Consider the following 22,571-nt stretch of genomic DNA (forward strand, 5'->3'; position numbering starts at 1 on the left):
CTGCCTGACAGGCTGATTTTAGAACTAAGAAAGGAAGCAGAAAAACTGCCAGAGAAAGCAGGTGGTCTTGAGTTGGAAGCACCAATTAAGCAAAAATGTGCCAGAAAGGAAGGGCCCAGATAATGGACACTTTAGTAGAATCCTATCAAATCTGACATAGTTATTGCCTATGTTCAGCTCCTATGTCTTGCTCCATTAAAATATCTGAATTTCTTCTCCTTTGGAAGACGATATTGAGATGTGATTCTGCAGACAACAGTGTTTTAGAACTGATGTTTTTGATACAATAGTACCTATCCTATTCTGGCATAGAAATACTACCACCACTACATCTGTGCAGCAACCCTCTAAGTTTAGATACTATCTGCAGATGAACCACTATGAGGCTTTACTTGCTCCAGGTCATACAGTCAGAATCTGGCAGAGCTGGAATTCTGAATAAGAGATACTTGATTCCAAATTCTTTCACATTCTTCATACTATATAAGGGTAAGTGCAATATTTACTGAAAAATTATAGACATTTCCTACCTATCCATCCCACTAAAACAGTACCAATTATCTTTTGGATTCAGATGTGAATTCTGAACCTCTATGATGGTGGCAAATGAGTGTTTACACAAGACAAGCAAGACCAGTAAGATAAGTAAGAAGCTAAAAGATGGTAAGAAAGGACATGAAAGCCTTCTCCTCTCATAATTATTCCTGGGACACCACCCCACCTCCCCGCACAAGACTCCACTAAAGAGAAACTCAAGAAAGGAACTGGTTGTTTTAAAAAAAAAAAAACCCCACCACAAAAGTGCTAGGACCCTGATGCTGCTTTCCAGAGAAGGGAAGGTAATTCAGATTCATTCCATCCAGATGTCAGTCACACTCCTGGGAAACCCAGGCATTAACCAATTCATCAACATTTCAGACACCTCAGAGATTGAGCAGAATTCCCAAGTTAAGAAACATCACGGTACCTTGGGCCTCCAGTTTCTTTAGGAGGCGGGTGTCTGTCTTATTCAACAGCTCAGTGATTTTGACCTTGGGTGGCCGACCTCGGCCCCGTTTCACCTTGGGGACTTCCTTGGTCTTGGCCTTCTCAGTGTTTCGAGGTCGGCCCCGTTTCCCAGTAATTGCCTGAATCCTGGATGGGATCTCCTCTGCTGAGAGCTGCACCCACTGCAAGCCCTGAGGTAAGAAGGAAGACATTGTTACAACTGAAGTTCACGCAAGCCACCAGAACCTCTGAACCATTTGATGCCTGAGAATCTCCAAATCCCACAAGGAAGCTGCAGCTTGTACACCAACCCTCCTCATATTTAAAAAAGTATATTTAACCCTCGGGTGTGCACCTCTGGTGTGTCTCTCTCTTCAAAGAAATCACCAACAGGCATACGGGGACTGAAGCTGAAGTGCTCCCGACGGACATTGTGTACCACGTTGCGGCTCAGGTACTACAAGGAGGAGGTAAAGTGGCATCAGTGAAGTTACAGTCCTACCATGCCCTTTGGCCAGCAACAACACAAGCAGAACAAGCCCCAGAGCAGACAATGCCAGCCTGTTGCCACTGGGCCCAAAAAAGGAGTCTGTGCTTTCCTACAGGAGTCCACGAAAGCTCCATTACCTTGATCACTTCCGGGAACTGTTTCATCCTCTTCCCACAAGGGCCGTAATACCAGGTCTCCCCCTGCCATCGGTGACTGCCCTTCTTGATGCGCACCTCTCTCCGCCATCTGCCAGAGAAACACACGGGCCCTGCCGCCAGGTCACACCCCTACCCACTCTTAAGCCACCCAGAAGCCAACCCCACTAAGCAGATAGCCCTCCCCACACCTATCTCACTGGAACTGCATGTAGATGCAGAGGCACAAGACTTCCCTGGTGGCTCAGACGGTAAAGTGTCTGCCTACAGTGCAGGAGACCCAAGTTCAATCCCTGGGTCAGGAAGATCCTCTGGAGAAGGAAATGGCACCCCACTCCAGTACTCTTGTCTGGAAAATCCCATGGACGGAGGAGCGTGGTAGGCTACAGTCCATGGGGTGGCAAAGAGTCAGACACAACTGAGTGACTTCACTTTCACTTTTTCTGAGACAGAAGCTTGGCCAGAAGGCAGGCCTGAGCCTCAAGCCCCTCAGTGCCTCAAGGGAAAGCAACACACCACACTGCACAAGCCCAGGAAGACCTCCACCCATCCCCTTCCAAAGTCAGCCAGAGGAGCAGCCAGAAACCCCCTCCCTAATGCCATTCAGGACAAATTACTGGGCTTCCAGCAGAGAGAATACAGACCTAAGAGAATAAAGGCAGAAATGACAGAGGGTAGGGAGGCAAGCAGAAGAACACACTCACTGCCAACTCCATGAAATGACTCCGTAGAGGCCAGGGTTTAGTAAGGAACTCTGTGTTCTGAGCAACAGATTATTCTAAGACTAAGCCTTATCTTTCTCTCAAAACTTAAAGCAGAACTCAGACTTGGTGACCACAAGTAGCCTAGAGGGGCGGGGGTGGGGAAGATCAGGAAGGCAGTTATTCCTACAAAGCCCTTGGTGTTAGCTAGCTTGTTCATTCTGGTCACATACTGTTCCTGCCCTTAACGTGCATTAAAAAAAAAAAAAAAAAATCCTGATTCATGGGGATGAAGCCACTCCCCATTCACTGCTATTCCTTCTCCAAACATATAGGACAAATTAACTCATTGGGATACCTGAACCCCAGACCCACCAGCTGAATTTGGAAAAGATAACAGCACTAGCCCCTGGAGGAAAAAACTAAGTGGCCACAAAATGAGGAAAGAATGGGTGAGGGAAGGAAGACCTCGACAAAGGAAGAAAGAAAGCCTAAGAATCTCATGCCCAGAAACATTATCATTGCAGATAACTATCCTTTAACCTATTCTTGTCTAGTCCATTCCTCCCCCATCTCAGATGAGAGTTCCCTTCCCTTCTTCCTAGAATTATTCATTAAATGTGTCAAAGGTCAACGCATGTAACAAATTAGAGCATTTACCCATGTTGGAGGGGAAGACGAACTTCTTCTGGGGTAGCAATACGTCTCCTCAGGACATCACCTGGGGGAGGAAGACAGGGATACCCAAGTTAAGAGGTCAAGCAAAATACTGAAACAACAGGTCAGTGAGGAGGAGCTAAATGCTACATGAGACAGATACGTTTCCCTGGAACCAGTCAGGGGTGGAACAGAATCTAGAGACTCACCGCTACCAGAGGGAGGGACTCCTTCTACAGTGGTGTCTTCCAGGTCAGCAGTTGTTTCAGGGATGCTGCTGATATCCTTGTCTGCTGGGGAGACTGTCGGAAAGACAGCTGCCGGGGAAGCTGCAGGGGAGGCTTTTGGGGAGGTCACTGGGGAGGCTGTCAAGGAGACTTCGGAGGAGACTGGTGGGAGGGCTGCTGAGGAAGCTGGAGAGACCTCTGGGAAGGCTGCTGGGGAGAGGGCTGGGGAAATTTCTGGAGAGACTGCTGGAGACACTGGCAGGGAGACTGCTGAGGAGGCTGTTGGTGAGACTGCTGGCGAGGTTGCTGGATGTAGCTGAATAGTGGATGTCTGGTCAGGGGCTGGCTGGGTCAGAGGTGGGAAGTCTGAAGCCTGAGTCTCCATTTCTTCCTGTTCTGCATCACTACCATTATTCAGGTCAAAGCTATTATCTAGAATCCAAAGGGACAGGATGGATAAAGGAAAAATGACCCTATAAAATAAGAGAATCTATCTACTCAGACAAACCTGGACTAAGTTAAGCAAGGTTACTTCAAGGGCTTTCCCCTAGGATAGGAAAAAGAGAAGCAGCCTCTGGCTGTCCTCCCCTATCATTCATGAAGGTTAAAGGGCAAAACTGCTGCTGCTCTCACTGTGTGAATACCTTTCACCTGGAGCCAATAAAGGCCTCTGGGTTCCTTTATCCTGCAAACTCCAAGTCTTACCCCACAAGTTCTTTTGGGCACAGAGAAGAAGTCAGAATGCCTTTTTTCAGTCCCACCATACACCATCCCATAACCCCTCAGCTCCCAGCAAAGTGTTCTCATAGATTTCCCAGCCCTAAGGCCTGTACTTTCACCTTTTCCTAGGTCAAGGACTTTGTCTAGCTTTCCTCACTCACCTTGCAGAACAGACTCCCCGAGGACAGGTGGAGAGGTGGGGCTGGCAAAAATAGAGGCTGAAGTTTGACTGTCATCTGCCAGGAGACTGAAGGCAGTGGCATTATTGAGGGAAGGGCAATCAAGGGCAGATATCACAGGGCTGTCCTCCAGAGGCAGCTTGTCCTCTGCACCCATCAGCTCCGTGTCATCTATACCGTAGAGTCCTCCACTCACTGGCTCTTTAGGGGTAGAAAATCAGCAAGTGAGATTTAAGAAATATTAGTGTGAATATATCCAATTCTAGTTCCTACAGGGTGAAGGTTCTTTCTAATATTAGGGAAGGAAAGGCAATGGTTCTATTAACCCACAGACCAACACCAAATTCTAGTATCTATCATAAAACAGTGTGGTAAAAGGTAATGTTTTCTTTCCAGTTAGTGAGAACCCAAATAGCCAAACTGTGTTGTAAGAAGTCCCTATCCAGGGCTCCTGGCCAAAAGGAACACTGGGAGAGAACGTGGGAAATGAACCAATTCAGCTCAGAGTGCAATTGGCACAGTCAGGCCAGTGGCATCAAACTGTGATCTGCCAGGATCATCTGGGGGCCCCAGGGGCCCAAATTCGCAAATACTTTCCCTGGCTTACTATCTCTTCTAGGTGGTATAAGTCAGTTACCCTCTGCATGGATACGTTGAAGGGAGTCAATCTCCAAGCCTACCCGGTGCCAGAGTGTTGAAGGGCTCAAGAGAGACTTCACTGAGGATTGGAGTGTCTTCCAGTTGATCAGGAAGATGTGAAGGATCATCTAAGCAGCTCACTGTGGGATCAGGGACCAAGACTGAGACCTCCTGGTGTAATGATTCCACAGAAGGGACGGAGCCATTGTAGCCACACATCTTTAGTTCTAGGATACCCCAGGAGAAGGCAAAAGTCAAAGTCAGTGCCTTCAACGGGTTCAGTCAGCTATAGTAGGCAATCTTTGCTAGAGGGACAGATGATCATTCTTTCAACATTTATGGGTGCCAGTTCTATGTTGGGTACCGAAAATACCAAGAACTTTGATTAAACAAAGATGTGTAAGATCTTACAGCAGATAAAAAGGGAAAAGAAGAGTGGGGTCTGAGACAAGAACTCATCATGTTTTCAGCTATTTTCCCCCATTCAGTGGGAACAGGTGTTAGAGAAAACATCCTGTGACTTTACAGGGTGGTCATCCCTTGTACTTGGAATCAATAGCAAATTATATTCTGAGGGAAAAGATGAGGGACTGCACATGCACCAATGCTAAGAACAACAAAAAAGAAAGGAGACTGAGTAGACAAGCAATGGTATGCTCTGCCTGTTCCTTCCCTCCTTCATGTGCCAATCACTACTTAGGGCTCAGCCCACTTTAGCAGCCAGTCTGGCTCTGCCACAGTCAAATCAAATTGGCCTCTTTGCCTCTTGCTGATGCTCCAACCCCTTCCTATATCTTAGAAGAAGCCTTTCTTGATGCAGGGTGTCTGTTGGGGCTGTTTCGGGCTCGCCCACCTGCCCTCTCCAGGCCAGCAGCTCTGCATGAGCTTGAAATAATTTGCACTCCCACTCTCGAGCTGGTGCTGCTGCCACAAAAACACCAGCCACTTGGCTCTGCTAATCACCAACATGCAAATCAGCCTCCACTGCAGAGAGCTGGAAAGACAAGTTTTCCTCACCTCAAAAAGCCACTGCCCCCCACAGCCCCATTTTCCCTCTCCCAACCCAGCTCATGGACCCACATGAGTTATACCTGGCTGCTCTTCTTCCAGCTCCAGGCTGCCTACTAAGCCAGCACCATTCTCCGTCACGACGGAAGTAAGTTCCTTTTCTGCTGCCTCATCAGGATGGATACCACTGCCTACCTCCTGGGAGGGTGCAAAGGTCTGGATGCTGGATCCCAACATAGGAGAAGTCTGTGGGGAGGTGAAAAAACTAGGGGGTCCATTGGGCATCACCTCAAAATTCTGGTCGGGAAAGGAATCATAGAGTTCCTGTGAATCGAAGTTAAGCCCCATGGGACTCTGGGTACCGTTGGCCCAGAACTCTTGGCTCCCAGCCCGAAGGTTAGTGTTGTGACTTGGGGATGAAGGTTGCCGGCTGCCCCCAAGGATGCCGTTGAGTGGGTACTGTCCCCCCGAGAACTGGGAGAGAAGGGGTGGGTCCTTGAGGTTGCTGCCAGGATTGGCAGATGGGTACTGTGAGTAGTTCCAGAGACAGTCGTAGGCCACGTTGGGGTGATGGAGGTGTGAGGTGCTGGAGGAGTGGGGAGCAGAGTTCAAAATCCCTGAAGTAGTAGTGTGAGATACAGTAGATAAGCCATTAACATTCACATCCCCATTCAAACCTGGCAGAGAAGGAGGGAAAAGGGTCAGTTTCAGATATGTATGCAAGTAACAATACCAATTCTTCTAAAGGAACAGCACTGACTAGAAAAAGTAAAGGTGAAGGGGTGGGGGATTCCCCCTCTACTATATTTACAGTTTTCTGGTCTCCAGGGAACACCAAACCCAGATGCTCCTGGATGTAAGCTTAGCAACTGCGGCTGAGGCTGCTGAGTAGGGGGTTGGGGAACTCTCACGGCCTACTACAGGAACGACCAGCAGGGAGATGGCTGCTGCTGACGCTCAGGGCTTTTTTCTTTTTTTTTCTTTGCTAAATGAAACTGTTTGCCGAATCCCTACAGTGACTTGCATTCTTCCCCACCCTCATTCCCTGGAGGAATTCTTCCCTTGGAGTGGCATGACTGAATTCTCCATTTCCCTTCCCCCGCCCCCCTGCCTTTCCCAGTGCCTGTTTGGCCCCACGGTGGCACCAGAAGGGACAGCCTCCACCTCACTGGCACATGCAGATCCAGCACTTTGTGCTGGGCTAAGAATAGAATCTGCAGTCACCACAGCAGCAAGATCCCAGCTCAGAAGAGACTGGACTTGGCCCCTCCCCATAGGCACCGTACCCCACAGGGTAATAGGCACCGAGGGGAATCTCTGCATGACCAGTACTGCAGACTTCAGCTTTCAACACCCATGGCAGCCTCTGGACTGGAGGGCAATGGAATAAAAGAAACCAAAATACTAGGGAAGCTTCAGGGGAGGTGGGGGTGTGAGGGAGTTTCTATCTGCAACCCTCTGGTTGAATAGAGGAGGGAGTGTTGGTTAAGCATAAGCCTGGGGCAGTATTTTTCTGCTGCAAGGAAACAGGGAAGCGTTTGAGCTCCCCCTGCTTCCAAGCATAAAGTACCTGACTGAAACCAAGGCAAGAGTAGAGAGGTACTTGGCAGAGCCACTGCTGAGAGCAACTGATAAGCCAAATCAAGGGAAAGACCTGATCCTGGCAGCAGCACTTCCGTCTGGAATTACAGATGTTTCTCTCTGGGGAAGTAGGTAAACTTAAAACTCTCCCTGTCCCTCTCTTCTATCCACAAGGACAGGAAGTGATACAGGCACTTCAAGCATCCGCCCTCTTCTCCGCTGCACAAACTAAAAGGCAAACACATCCCAACCCTCACCCAACCCCTCTACCTCCAGTCCTAGGGGCGGCTACTCCAACCTCTAAAAACAGTTTCTCAGAGGACTGGCCCTTTATCTCTTTCTCACGGGTGCAACCTGGTTATCAGAAGCAGTAGCCACCTCACCACTTTGGGGCAGTAGCTAGGGAACAGGGCTAACAGAAGAACAAGCTAATATGAAAAGGCCAGTATATTCTTCTAATCTCTTCCAACCTTAAAACTAACAGTGTTTCTTCCAAAACCCCCTAGAACTTGCTCTAAGAAGCTTGATTTCTCTCCAGCAGCTGGAGTTCTGAGGATTCACTTCCTCCCTTCCTACCTGACATAAAAGAGAGCTGTTGTGAAATAGCCAACCCAGAGGCGAGCCCACTGATCCCATCAATCTACTATAAAAAAATGAAGCCCACTCCCTCCCAGGCCGCATGGCCCTCACACTCACTTTTCCCTTGCTGGGGGAAGTTCATGGGAGACCCGTTAGTGTAGAGCCCCTCCCCTGAGGAGGGAGAGGGTTTCAGTCCTGAGGCAGCAGGTGCAGGGGGAAGGCCAGTAAAGTTAAAATGGTCGTTTGCCTCCATTTCTGTAGGAGGGGAGAGAAAGGGGAAAAAAATACTAGCGGTTAAACAAGGTTATGTCACCTGAAATATTCTAGAAGCAATGCCCCCACCCTTCCATCTACTTTACTTACCCTTCTCCTATCTAAGTACTGGACAGGGCAGAGTGGTGGGGAGAATAAGGGTTGAGGAAAAAGAGAAGAAGAGGAAATATACTCCTAATCTAGACTTCCCTGGTGGCTCAGACGGTAAAGCGTCTGTCTACAATGCGGGAGACCCGGGTTTGATTCCTGGGTTAGGAAGATCCCTTGGAGAAGGAAATGGCAATCCACTCGAGTACTATTGCCTGGAAAATCCCATGGACAGAGGAGCCTGGTCGGCTACAGTCCATGGGGTCGTAAAGAGTTGGACACGACTGAGTGACTTCACGTTCACGTTCAATCTGGACAATGACCCTATAGAAAGTATTTTTGAAAAAATCAGCCTTGTAGAGATACAAAGAGTTAGGGAGAAAAACCAAAATAGCTGCCTGGAGGAGTCTTTCCCCGGTATAAGCTCCACCCTTTTAACTCCCAGCCCAGGCTACCCCTCTGTGTTAGATATTAGCCCTCAATCAAACATTCTCCATCCGTTTTTCTCCCCCTCAATTAAGGTCAGAGTCCCATTCTCAGGGTCTACAGAAGGTTCCCAAAGCCATCTTTTGACAGGAAAGCATGGACATGTTGGCAGAAAACGTATATTTAATACATATCATGTTTTATTATTATAGTTGAGTTAATTTTCATGTTATCCTATCTATAGCCTCAGACATCAGAAGACAGTATAGTTACCTGAGTAAAGGAATTTGAAAAGCACACATTTCAGGAAAGCTGATCATAATGGCAAAATTCAAATCATCAAGTAACACTTCTACTCCTTTTTCATGGGAAATCCTACGCTCTCAAGAACATAGCTCTGGAAAGTGTCAGAGCTGGAAAACTAAAGAACAGTATTTTGTTATGACTACTTCCCCATGTTTTGGTTTTGTGGCTTAAATGTAAAGGGTCACTGAGAGAACTGCTAGGTACTTAAACTGTAAAATGCAGTGGCTCATTGGGGAGAAATATGATTAAAAAGTTCTTTACCCTCTACTGAATATGAGGTGATATACTAGTAGGAATGATGATTAGAATAAATTTATCTTTGGCGCTTCCCTGGTGGCTCAGTGGTAAGGAACCCGCCTGTCACTGTAGGAGACATGGGTTCGATCCCGGGTCCAGGAAGAACTCACATGCCACACAGCAACTAAGCTCATGCACCACAACTATTGAGCCTGTGCTCTGGAGCCAGGGAGCCAAAATTACTGAAACCCATGAACCCTAGAGCCTGTGCACCAAAATGAGAAGCCCGCACACTGCAACTACAGAGTAGCCCCTCTGTACAAAACTACAGAAAAGCCCTTGTAGCAACAAAGACCCAGCACAGCCAAAAATAAATAAATAAATAAAAAAAATTATTTTGAGGAACTTTAGTGGTTAAGAATCTGCCTGCCAATGCAGGGGACATGGGTTTGGTCCCTGGTCTAGGAAGAACCCATATGCAGTGGAGCAGCTTGGCCTGTGCCCCATAACTACTGAGCGTGACCGCCCCAGAGTCTGTGCTCCACAAGAGAAGCCACCGCAATGAGAAGCCCACACACTACAACAAGGACTAGCCCCCGCTCGCTCCAACTGAACAAAGTCAGTGTGGCAACTAAGACCCAGTATAGCCGAAAATAAATAGATCTTCATAAAAATTAAAAAAACAATTTTTTTTAAAGAGTAAATTTACCTTTGATAGAGCAAAGAGAAAAAGGAAGAAAGATAGGAAACAGAAGCTAGGATTATTGGCAAAGTCTGACACATCAATCAGATTCTTAGGATATACTAGCACATACTAATTTGACATGTGCGAGACATGATCTGTTGTGATACAGAAAAAGCAACTCCTCTGGTTACTACATTTTGAAAAAGGACAGAAGAATTCAGGTAGAAAGATTTATCAAGCTCCCAAGATGAAATAATAAGCAGACCTAGGTTATGTGTGTTTTTTAATATATAATTTTATTTATTTATGGCTGTGCTGGGTCTTCATTGGTGCGAGAAGGCTTTCCCTAGTTGCGGAGAGTTGGGGCTACTCTTTGTTGCAGGCCCTAGAGCACGCAGATTTCAATAGTTGTGGCACACGGGCTTAGTTGCTCTGCAGCATGTGGAATCTTCCTGGACCAGGATTGAACCCATGTCCTCTGCACAGGCAGATGGAATCTTATCCACTGTGCCACCTGGGAAGTCCTAGGTTACATTTTTTGTTTTGTTTTTATTCGGTTGTGCATGTGGGATCTAGGTCCCTGACTAGGGGTCAAATCTGGCAGCACAGAGTCTTAACCACTGGACCACCAGGGAAGTCCCCTAGGTGAGGTTTTTTTTTTTTTTTTAATAACTTCTTAAAAAAATAAAATAACTAGAAGTAAAGCTTTTTAAAGAATGAAAAAATTAGTTAAGAATATATAAGACCACTGCCCAAGGTTTATAAGAACCATATTCTTGAACATGCTAGATAATGCAAATTGGCCACCATTAGGTGAACCTAAGAACCTGAGCATGAAACAAAAACCCAGTATAGCATATGGTATGATAGCTATAAGATTTTCCATGCTTAATACTGTAATTGTCTCCACCTTCATCAATTTTAACTAGAATTTGAAAAATAAAAGCCAATGTATTTTGTCAATTTAAGGGAGAAAAAGTTTTTAGGATAAACTTATTTACCATACAGGATTTCCTATCTTCATTCTAAAATAAGCAGCAGATCCAAACTTGCTAGGCAACAATGAAGAAACTGGGTCTCTACAGAGAAGACCTCAGGGCCCTCCAAGATTTCCCTATAGTTAAAGGCCACTCCTTAGCACTAACGGTCTGATAAATAAGCATTGTGAGAATAGTGATCCTTCCAAAATGAAAGACATTAAGGAAGAAAAGTTCATCCTCTATCTCCTAGGTTGCATGCATGCTCAGTCACTAAGTTATGTCCAACTCTTTGGGACCCCATGGATTGTCGATCCCGTAGACTATAGCGCACCAGGCTCCTCTGTTCAGGGGATTTCCCAGGCAGAAATACTGGAGTAGATTACCATTTCCTTCTCCAGGGATTTTCCCAGGGATCAAACCCACATCTCCTGCATTGGCAGGCAAGTTCTGAGCCACCTGGGAAAGTGTACATCACAGGGAATTCCCTGCTGGTCTAGTGGTTAGGACTCGGTACTTTCACTACTGGGGCCTGGGTTCAATTCCTGGTCGGGGAACTAAGATCCCTCCAGCCAGGCAGTACAGCCAAAATAATAATAAGCAAAGCTATAAGCAAACTTACATCACAGAGAGGATATTCAGTAATTCATTACGCAAGTCTAGAAATGCTATCTATGCTTGATGATCAGATGAGAGCCAATCTCATCTGATCCCCACCTCTCCACTCCTCCAATTTTATGCACAGCCACATATCTGCTGGGGTGTGTGAGACACACATCTTCTCTCCTATATCTGCTGGACTATATTCTCCCACTCAATGATAGGCCACAGTTAGCTGTCCTTTTTCTGTTTGAATCCATGAGGAAACTAGTGACTTTTTCATCTCTGCTAGTCTGGGACAGTATACCATTTCCTGTCTCACAAATTATATACTAATAAGCATAAACGGGGAGAAAGAAATGCCAACCCACTCCAGTATTCTTGCCTAGAGAATCCTGTGGACAGAGGAACCTAGTGGGCTGCTGTCCATAGTGTCGCACAAAGTGGAACATGACTGAAGTGACTTAGCATGCATGCATGCATTGGAGAAGGAAATGGCAACCCACTCCAGTATTCTTGCCTGGAGAATCCCAGGGACAGAGGAGCCTGGTGGGCTGCCATCTATAGGGTCACACAGAGTTGGACACTACTGAAGCGACTTAGCAGCAGCAGCAAGCATAAATGGATGGCTTACAGAAATCAGATAAGTAAAAGGAATGAGAAGTTATCTAGTGCCTGAGGTCTGTTTCCCCAGTAGCCTCTACTGAGGGGTCACCAGTACCACCATCACTTCATTTATAAGAAATTTCCTAGAAAGAAACATAGAATACTCTGTGCTGTGCAGTGAGATCAGTGGAACAACAGTGGGCTTTAGGTACTAATTCCAGCTCTACTACCACTAGCTGTGTGACCTTGACAAGTTACTTTAAAACCATTACTATTTTACTACTATGAGATATTACAAAAGCAGGGATGATCCTCCCAGCCAGACTCACTGTATACTTTTGTGGTTCAGTGCGCAATCGTGTCCAACTCTTTGCAACCCCATGGACTGCAGCATGCCAGGCTTCCCTGTCCTTCACTATCTCCCAGTTTGTTCAAATTCATGTCCATTGAGTCAGTGACGCCATCCAACCATCTCATCCTCTGTCACCTGCTTCTCCTCCTGCCTTCAATCTTTCCCAGCATCAGGGTCTTTTCCAATGAGTCGGCTCTTTGCATCAGGTAGCCAAAGTTTTGGAGCTTCAGCCTCAGCATCAGTCCTTCCAATGAATATTCAGGGTTTAATTTCCTTTAGGACTAACTGGTTTGATCTCTGTGCTATCCAAAGGACTCTCAAGAGTCTTCTCCAGTACCACAACTCGAAAGCATCAATTCTTCGCTGCTCAGCCTTCTTTAAGGTCCAACTCTCACATCCGTACACGACTACTGGAAAAACCAGAGCTTTGACTATATGGACCTTTGTGTCAGCAAAGTGATGTCTCTGCTTTTTAATATGCTGTCAAGGTTTGTCATAGCTTTTCTTCCAAGGAGCAAGCGCCTTTTAATTTCAGATGTCACTTAAATATGGCACCACAGTACAGGAATGCAAAGAAAATGTGGGCAGGTCCCCTCAGCAATAAAATCAGAGGTATTTTATTTTAACCTTTCTACCCAAGATGATTTTCACTATAAGGCCTGAAGGTAAATCATGTCTTCCCATCTAGAGCTAATGAGAACAGTAAAGCAAAGGAGAGTGTCTCCCTTTGAACTAACAGGATTTTGGCCAAATAAAAAAAGGAAATCAGTTAGTGCTCAACCCCCAGTATAGTAGACATCTCTCCTGACCAGGAAGTACAATCAGGCCAGCACCCAGCCCAGTCCCAGTACTATGTAAATGGATCTCTTAAGAGACTTTAAGCTTCATTTATAAGAGTTAAAGGAGGGACACTGCCCCTTAAGCTTGAGGCAGTAAAGCTCTTGCCACATGGCCAAACAGCCTGCTCTTTCTCTCACTTGCAACTGAAGAGGTACTACTCTGTGGACCTGTGACACGGCTTTAACAGAAAAAGGCTGACAATGCACAAAGTATTGAAATAAACATTGCAAATTTCAACACTGTTGCAGGTGCCCTGACCAACACCAACACTCAGACCTCTGAGGCTACCTACCCCCAAACAAGACACATCAACACCATCCAGCTGGACCCTTGAGCAATGCCTGCAGCTTCTTGCTTCATTCTTCCCATACAGAATGCTAAAATTCCAGAGAGATTTCTAATATGGGGGCCTAGGAAGAGATTTCAAACACCCGTCTTTACTAAACGGTGAATGTAAATCTTGCAGTATAGTAAATAAATCATATTACTATATTTTAGATTTGTAATGGTGCATGTTATGATATTTCTGAACACTGAACATCTCTGGATTCACCCACCATACTCTAATACAGTGGTTCCCAACCAGGGGACATTTATTTATGTAGAAAGGTATATGCTATTGGTATCTAAGAAATCGACATTGGGGATGCTCCTAATGATCATGTAATACACAAGACAACCCACCACAACAAAGGATTATTTGGCTCTTGCTCAAGGTTGAAAAACTCTGCTCTAATACAAAAGCAGCCTCATTTCCCATTCCTATCCTATTCTCTGGGGAAGATCCAAAAGTTCTCACTATTCCCAATGCCTGATGCTGCAAACAAGGATGACTTGCCTTTCAAATCTAAAAACCCCTTCCCTGGCTAGGCTGTCTTCCTCCACCAATAGAGTTCCAAGTGTCAAGCCACAAAATCAACATGCCTTCTTCTCCTGTCAGGATAGTCCATTTTGACAGCACTGGTAACTGACTTCCCTTGGAATGCTGACTCAGACTATAGCCATACTGACTGAGGCTCATTCTCTCATAATGTCCTTTCCTTAACCTCCCTTTTCTAGTCAGGACAGTGAGGCAGAAGGAAGATGAAAGAAGGAAGGTTATTATACTAAAGAAAGCTATTCAAAGACAACTGCCATGCCCAAGCTGCACAGAACACAAAGATGATTATTCTCTGTTCTTATTTCTTCTATACTATGTACGTTCTAGGGGCCCCAGGTGGCGCAGTGGTAAAGAATCCACCTGCCAGTTCAAGAGTTCGTCATGGGTTCAATCTCTGGGTTGGGAAGATCCCCTGGAGTAGGAAATGGCAACCCACTCCAGTATTGCATGGAAAAACCCATGAACTTCGAGAGCCCGGCGGGCTACAGTCCACGGGGTCACAAAGAATCAGACAAGACTGACGACTGAGCACACATGTAGGTTCTACAGCATCAACCAGGTATTAGTTCTACCATTATATCTCCAGCACTTAATTTAGTGCTGAGTACATTAAAAAATGAAAGGAAATATTTGTTGAACCTGTAGATTAAGCAAATGAATGAATAAACCTATCTTTTCGTGTTACTATCAATTTACTCATCCAATATAGAATAGGTTTTTTGCTCCTACCATTCTCAGAGAATAGTAGGAACACAAAAAATTCAGTTTCATTGTTCATAGAGGTAACTCTTCTAGAGGGAAGGCCCCAAATCTTGACATATTTTAGACAGATGTCTCATGCAGAAAATAAGGCCTAGAAACAGGGAAGCATGATTTAACTGAACACTCAAGGTATATAGCAGGTTTTAAAATCTTTGGTGACTGAATAAAGGAACCACATACCAACAATCTAGGCTAGGTTTTCTGTCACTGCTCTGGTCACTTCACCAGAGAACTGGAAATGCCTTTAAAATTGCAGGACATTAAAAGCCACACTCCAGAGGCTGTAACAAGGTTATTTCCCTTTCAAGCTCTATTTCTCAATTTCAGCTCTAACAGTCAGACTTCACCCCTTTCTTCAAAAATATATTACCCTCCTCAAAAAAAAAAAAAAAAAAACCTGAGCTGAGAAGGCAGGGTAAAGATCCCGTTTAGTGAAGCAGGTTTTATAAATTTATAATTTTATAGATCAGAATTATGAAAAACAACAAGGTGGTGAAAAATGGTCCCTCTGACCCATGTGCAACAATGCTGAGAAAGTATAATCTTGGGCTATGAGGTATATGAGAACATTCACATCCTAAGAAACAAATCCAGAAGATTACTTGCCCCACAAAATCCTCAAGAGTTTTATAAGTCACTCTATGTCATAGGAAATAAAATTTCTGACATTACTGCCTCACTGTACACATCTCACACAAGACTGAGCAGCATACCAGTTATTGGAATAACTTCCACATTATTTTAACTATTTTATTATTTTAGTAAAAGAATATAGCAGACCTCTTCAGAGGTGAGAAGAAAGGTCAACAGGAGCAAGACACAGTAACCCTAACAAGCTTTGCTTCTCCCTTGGCAACACCCAATTCCAGAACCACAAGACTGCAAGATGAGCCTCGCAGGGCATTCTAGATTTCTGACTGACTCTGAGGTCGGCCCACATAGTTCTCTCTACACCTCAAATTTTCTCCTCTACAGAGAGGCTTAAAAAAAAAAACCAACAAAGTCAATATTCAGAAATCCACTTCTGAGAGAAAACTACATCCATTTTACAAAAAGGACATGAAAGCTTTACTTCATTCAGTTTTCTGATCAATCACATCGAATGAAGCCATAGCTATCTCAAATATCAACTTCTCTTAAAGAATCCAAAGAAACAGGAGTAGTCCTTCTCCTTCCTTTATTGTTTTAATTTCCAACAGGGAAAACCAATTTACTATTCTGTCAGGCCCCAATCTAGGTAAACAAAGGTTGAAGAAAGGGGAACTTAAAAATCAGTGTCAAGTCAACCCTGTCAGAAAGCAACTCAAAGGAGCCAACCAGTCAAGCAGAGGGGCAAAAAAAAGGACAATGACACTGAACTTGTTTTTACTGTTTCCAGAATATCAACTCCAACAGCCCCAGTAAAAAGAGCAATGCTGCTATCCTAACAGTGATGATGCTGCTGTCACATCATCATATGTCTACCAGGTCCTATCCTGGACCTTTAATCTAAGAATCTACAATTCAGGTGGAAAATACTGAAAAGATTATTTAAATGTTAGGCTTAAGCCATCTTCAGGGTAGTTCAAATGATCTCAATACATCCATCTCTCAAAATATAAATAAAATTCCGTGGCCAACTCACGTCAAACCAAATCCAGGGTCTAACTAAGTGCCTGGGGGCATAGTACAGAGTCCATCACTGTCCGCTGCAATAAAAATCTCCTGGGATTATCAGGTGGGAGAAAAAGAAAATCTTCACAGACACATGACTTTGCTTAGAACAGGGGAAAAGGTTACCACTCTCCATGAATGGTAATAAGAGAGAATGTCTTTTATGAACTGAGGCGTAAGTCATATGATAACTAACTCTCCTAATGAGTTGTTTCTGCAGAAGGTAAACCATCCCCTATGTTAACTAGCAGGCTTCCAACAGGGACTTATTCTCAGGCTAGAATCACCACTGAGGAACAAGCTCACCACCCTCACTCTGCAAATCAGTCCTACCCCAACACATAAATCCCACTCAGTTAAATCTTCCCCCTTCCCTCCTCTTCTTCCACATCTCAGAATTAACTTCTTCACAAGCTCACTTGCTCAAGTGGTCTGCAATAGAGCAACTGTCATATGTAAGAATATATTTAATATTCATATACACATATAAATCAAGATCCCCAAAAGCCACTCTCATGCCACAAAAGATCCCAAGTCTTCCTGGCTGCTCTTTACACTCAGGGAATTTGCATCACTTGTACTGAAAGTGTAGCCCTGCTGGTGAATGAGTGAGTTTGATTTTCTATGACCTCTAGCTCAGGAGAAAAAAATCCAGACAAGGAGACAGAGACGCTTTGGAGGGGGGATTGGGATCAGTGAGGCAACCGCAGTGACTACTTTCAGTTGACAAATTAAGTTTACTAAAAAGGGGGAAAAAAAAAGTCGAAAGAAAGGACTCTCAGACCACATGGTTGGCAGGATCCAAGCTTGCCTGAAGGCCTCAGAAAATGAAACCAAATCTGATTAAAATGGACATTTCAAAACAACAAGAGACGCAGCAGCAAACGCACAGCTGCCATTTCCCGGCCACTTCCTGCGGGAGGCTTGGGGGAGGGGCTGTTTGTGTACAGATGGAGGTGGAAGCTATCCCCCCGCATCGCCCCCCGAAGGATGCAAATCTCTCACTCCAACAAATCCTACAAAGGATGACTGCTGATGGCACTGCCTTCCCCTGAAAACTGGGGACCTCAGGAAAGAAAGGGATGATGCAGGATCATCTTTTCTGCCACGGAAATGGGGATCCCCTTAGAGAGGGATCCCGCTTGTTAAGGGTTCCCTCTTTATTCTTCCCTCCGGCCCCTAAGCCCAGCTCAAATCCGGACGCCTCAGCACCGGCTCTACCAACCCCCATCCTTGGAGTGGGGGATTCTCCCTGGACTCGAGGGCCCCAAGCCAAGCACAGCTTCACTCCAGCAGGGCTCGCTCCTGCTCGCCAAGCTCAAGAAAACGTGCACCCACCCCTCCACTCCGCCAAGGAGACACCCCGAGACCCCTGGAAAACCCTTTAACCTCCACTCACCGTTGCCAAAACGCCCCAACCCCCACAAACGGAGTGTGTAACCCGTCCAGGGAACCCCCTCACCTACCCTTCGCACTCGGGTAATCCCCACCCCTTCTGAAGAGGTGGAGCCCCTCCCGGGGATTCCACCCTGAGTCCCCCACAGGAGTCATCTCCACCAGCCAGGAGGCTTCTCCGCCTCCTCCTCGCAGCCTCCGCCGTCGCCGGGAGCCTCCACAGCTCCTCTCGCTGCCGCCCCCGCCGCCCCATCCCGGGTCTACAGCAGGCCGGCCAGCCCCCTTCTCCTTCCAGCCCCCCGGGGGGAAAGACCCCCGCCCAGGGCTGGATCCTAACTAGAAAGTCGGCGTCTCTTCCCTCTACTTCCCCTCAAGGCTGTAGGCGGTTCCAGAGCCTCCGTTCCCTGAGGGAAACCTCGGATGAAAGCGGGGCTCCCTCCCCTCAGGCCCCCAGCCACATTCCCAACAGACCTGAGGCGGCGGCGTCCAGCCAGGCTCGGGGCTTGTCTCTCCCCGGGGGACTGGCGGTTCACATGGCCGCGCTCCGGGCGCCAGGAGGGGAGGGGAACGCGGGGGAGGGGGTCTGGGGTCCGGGAGGGGGGAGGGGGACGCGGCTCAACCGCGGGGCCCGAGCGGAGCCAACATGGCCGGCGGGGGAGGAGTGAGCCGAAGCCGGAGGGGGCGGGGAAGCTGCGGTCGCAAGAGAGCCGCCTTTCGCCGCCGGGTCCTAGCGCCGGACATCCCGGCTCCCTGACCCGGATCTGGGTCCTAGCGCCGCGGCGTCACCCTAGCTTACCGGTAAGCTACCTCTGCACTGTTTCATTGTGGGCGGTAGTCCCGCATCACGTTGAGCAAGCTGAAAGGCGTGCCCTGAACCCAAGGTTAACCTCAAAGACTACACCAAATTTCTAGGACCAAGACATGTGCCAGTCCCCTAAGGGGGGGGCGGGGCGGGAGATAGGATAGGGAGATCATTTCGGGGGCAGCTATTTCCCATGATAAGTAGTGGAAAAGTGGAAGTGCAGGAGGGGAAAGGTTAGAAAAAATTAAATCCTGGTAAAGAGGTGGAAGAAGGCAAGCTCCATCTGCTGCCCACTCACCTGCCCCGTGGATGGCAGCCCGGTCCTGCCTGTATCACCAATTTCCCGGCGACATCAGCAGGACCCTGAGGGTCAGGAAGATTCCTGTGGGTAAGAAAAGGAACCTTAAGACGAGAAAGGGAAGGCCAGAGTCTAGCCTAAATCTGGTCAGACGGACAGGGGAGGAACAGGAAAACTGACCAGCAAATAAGGTGCCCCAAATCACTTTTTATATAGTTACAGTACTTTTTCTGATAGCGCTATATGTGAAAACTTCTGAGAGAAGAAAGGAAAAATCTATCACCTAAAGTGTCTATTGCAGAGGCCCAGAATGGAGAACAGTGTCATATGTGATGTTAGAATTTAGAGAATTTCTAGTTCAATCTTCTCTTGTTAGATGAAGAAATTATGGCCTGAAGGGAGTAACCAACTCGTTCAAGGTCAAACAGTGGATAAAATGTGACCAGAAACCAGGTTTTTTTTCCTTGCAACTCAACAGACTTTGCAGGCGTCAAGATAATTCCTATTCAATTCATTGCAATGCAGTTTTACAAACAACTGCCTAACTGTGCAAAACTCAGGCTGAATTCTCTGGAAGAGGAACAGTTTCAGAGTGGGGATGATGAAACTCTGGCAGGTTGCAGGGGTCAACAAATACTTTTTTCCTCTGGGAGTCTGGGGAGGAAGAAGATCTGAAAACTGGGTGGGACCAGAGTAAGGCAGGACCAAATCCATCAGTCTAGATTGGATTTTCTTACTCCACAGAGAAGTGAGTTCTTCCTGAGTTTTGACAGACTTCATTCACCACAACAAACAAATGGCTCAGAAAAGCTAAGAAGGAAGTGAACTTCAGCAAAGCTCAAAGTGTGTAGGCCAGAGACAGGCTGAGGAGGGTTAGGAGGATGTTTCTCCTCCTGAAAAAAATAGGTTGCCAGTAGGAAGGAGCAGACAGAAATCAAAATCCTTTTCTCCTCCACGACTCAATAACAGATTTATAGGGTTACCTTGAATAAAAAATCAAGACCCCTAAAAGCCTACTAACCTCAAGTCTCTGGGTAAATAGGGATCACACTCAGGGTAGAGGGAGGGTCCCTTCTTCTGGTGAAAGCAAGGACCCAGCAAACTTCTGCCTAGGAATGCCTCCCCCATCCCCCAAATAAAGACAAGTGAAGAAGAGAGCTCAGGGCATGGAACTAGCTTCCTAAAGGGACAAGAGAGAGAGCTAGGTATCCTTTTTCTTTTTCTCTTGTTCCTTTTCCAGGGCAGATGAGGGCGAACTTCCTACCTCCCGCCCCCTATCAGTGGGCAGGACAGTAGGAGGCGGGCGGCAGGGGAGGAGCCTGCTCCAGTCAGACGGGTGTAGCCACGCCCCCTTCCCCCACCACCACACACCCACACACACCCACCCGCTGGCTCCACTCCTCTCCGGAAGAGCCGGTTACTCTTGTGCCCCACTGACTGCCCCCACCCCTTCCGAGCCTCAGGCCTAGTCTCCAGGGCAACCCCTAGGACTATCCCAGCCAGGAGCCGTTGGGAAGAAGGGTGTTGGATAGGAAAGGGCTACTCGGGATTAGAAAAGAAAGTGAGGCAGGATCCATTCTTTCCCATCTGATTCAGAAAGACTACAATCACCCTCCTCCTTGAATGAGACCCCTCCTCGTCCCTTCTAATCAGAGGTCTTCCTTGCTCTTTGAGTAAGGATGAGGCTGGGGTGTCAATATGCCAACAGCTGGGTGTTTCCTTCTTGCCAGAAGCCACCCCAAAGAGCAGCTGTGCTTCTCCCTCACATCCAGACGACAGAGGGCAGACTGACCCTTTAGATCCCCAGACATTCCTCAGTCCTATCAGATGTGGACAATTTCTACCCCATCTCTCTTTAGGAAGCTACTAGAAACAGGAAGGGGCAAATGGTCATTTTTTTCAGCAACTTGTGAGAAGAATAGCTAGAGAATATTCTGAACCTCTAACAAGCCAGGCCAGTGGGCGGTTAATAAAGAGAATGGGGAGGGAGAAATTAGCACCTGCTCTCCCTTTCTCACCCTCCCTGTGTTCCTGCTATACCACCCTGACTGGGGTCAGCTGCCATAGTGCATGGCTCCACTGAGGAGCCAGAGGGCTGGAGCTCAGAGGGGAAAGAGACAGAAAGCAAGAGACGGCGGATTCGTTTACATCCCTCTACTTCTCCCTCTCCCTGTCCAGGCACTCCTGGAATTCAACCCCAACCACCACTGCTGACCACCCTCTCCTTCATCTCCCATCCCCACCCAGCTCCCTCTCAGCCTGTGAAACATGACTCAAATCCAGACACCCTGTCCCTTCATTCTGGAGTGTGTTGTACTGGGGACAGTGGGGAATGAGAGGGCAAGAAGAAAAGGGGCAGAGCTAAGGTCTCAGCTGGATTTGGACGGAGGGGAATTCTCTAATGGAGATAGGGTAATTATCAATATTAAAGACCTCCCTTGCCCTCACTGGCTGAAGGGTTCACATGTTAATAGGGTCTAGTGGGGAGATAGCCTTCAACCTGTTAACCATTCCAACCTGTCCCACTCTCCTCTCCAGATTAATGGAAAACAGTCTTCTCCCCCCACACCCTCCCACCCCGTATTTTGGGGAGGCCAGATTCTTCTCGCCATCAAAAGGACCTCATTCGTCTTCTCTCCAAATTGGTATGGTCCCCTCAGATTCAGCAGTCTTCTTTCAAACTCTCCAAGGAGCTTATCCAAACTGGTCTCAGAAGAGGATGGGGAAAGACCTAATTTCCTCAGGACTTCTTTTGCATCTGAATAGAAAAGGCCGGGCTTCCCAGGCCTTCCTCACCACCCCCAACACCCTTAGAGACTTAGTCCTAGCCCTTCATCCACTGTTCTCCAACAGCCCCTTAAGCCCAGAATCACAAGATTCTGGGTGGCACCCCCCACCATTCCCTGACTCTGGGGTAAGAGCGGTCTTAGGCGCGACTGGCCCACCCCAAGCTTAGAAGGTCCCTTCCCACCTGGGTTGGTGCTGAGATCGCACCCCCGAAGTCTCGGAGAAATGACGTACGGTGAGGGCTTCAGGAAAGCTTTAGATGAGAGTTAGTTGAACTTGAATGGCTAAACGGAGCAGGGCCTGAAAGTGACTCTAGGCTATGATAACCCCCACCCCCCTTACTACGGGGAAGGAGAGGAGTTGGGGTGACGGTTATTCCCCCTCCCATTGGAGGTTAGGATGGCGTGGGAAAGCGATGGTTCCAGAGGGGAGGGGGCAATATCCAGACCAAGGGAGATTTTTCTGGCGAGGAAGGCGCGGGGGAGGGGGAGATCCTGGGTCCAGAATAGGAGGGGTACCCGGGAGAGGTTGGCCGAAAGGCGTGAGACGCCTCCGGATTCCGGTCGCAGAGGACAGGGGAGAAATGCGCGAGTAGATAGTGCGGGGGAGAGAGGAAGGGCAGCTCCCGCAGGGGGAGGATCAGATCCTGAGTCCCGGGCAGCGCGGATCCCGGGTAGAAGAC

At 47.2% G+C, this 22,571-nt stretch overlaps 1 protein-coding gene across 6 annotated transcripts in view; it reads right to left on the reverse strand.

The window, feature by feature from the left end:
• The window catches only part of BAZ2A (bromodomain adjacent to zinc finger domain 2A), a 35,038-nt gene that overhangs the window by 10,965 nt on the left and 1,502 nt on the right, over positions 1-22,571 (reverse strand). For 3 of the 6 annotated variants that reach the window (XM_044941513.2, XM_044941511.2, XM_044941512.2), the window contains exons 2-11: positions 19,103-19,186; positions 8,041-8,178; positions 5,847-6,440; positions 4,797-4,982; positions 4,099-4,317; positions 3,200-3,649; positions 2,994-3,054; positions 1,615-1,723; positions 1,343-1,444; positions 968-1,178 (exon numbers count right to left, since the gene is read on the reverse strand). In XM_044941513.2, the coding sequence (XP_044797448.1) occupies positions 968-1,178; positions 1,343-1,444; positions 1,615-1,723; positions 2,994-3,054; positions 3,200-3,649; positions 4,099-4,317; positions 4,797-4,982; positions 5,847-6,440; positions 8,041-8,176 (2,068 nt within the window). In that variant the 5' untranslated portion in view covers positions 8,177-8,178; positions 19,103-19,186. Of the gene's footprint in view, positions 1-967; positions 1,179-1,342; positions 1,445-1,614; positions 1,724-2,993; positions 3,055-3,199; positions 3,650-4,098; positions 4,318-4,796; positions 4,983-5,608; positions 5,746-5,846; positions 6,441-8,040; positions 8,179-18,473; positions 18,631-19,102; positions 19,187-22,571 lie in introns of those variants that run through there. The other 3 variants (XM_044941514.2, XM_025283758.3, XM_044941515.2) reach the window with 3 other exon arrangements.

The sequence above is a fragment of the Bubalus bubalis genome, chromosome 4 (assembly GCF_019923935.1).
Source record: "Bubalus bubalis isolate 160015118507 breed Murrah chromosome 4, NDDB_SH_1, whole genome shotgun sequence".
NCBI classification, from domain to species: domain Eukaryota; kingdom Metazoa; phylum Chordata; class Mammalia; order Artiodactyla; family Bovidae; genus Bubalus; species Bubalus bubalis.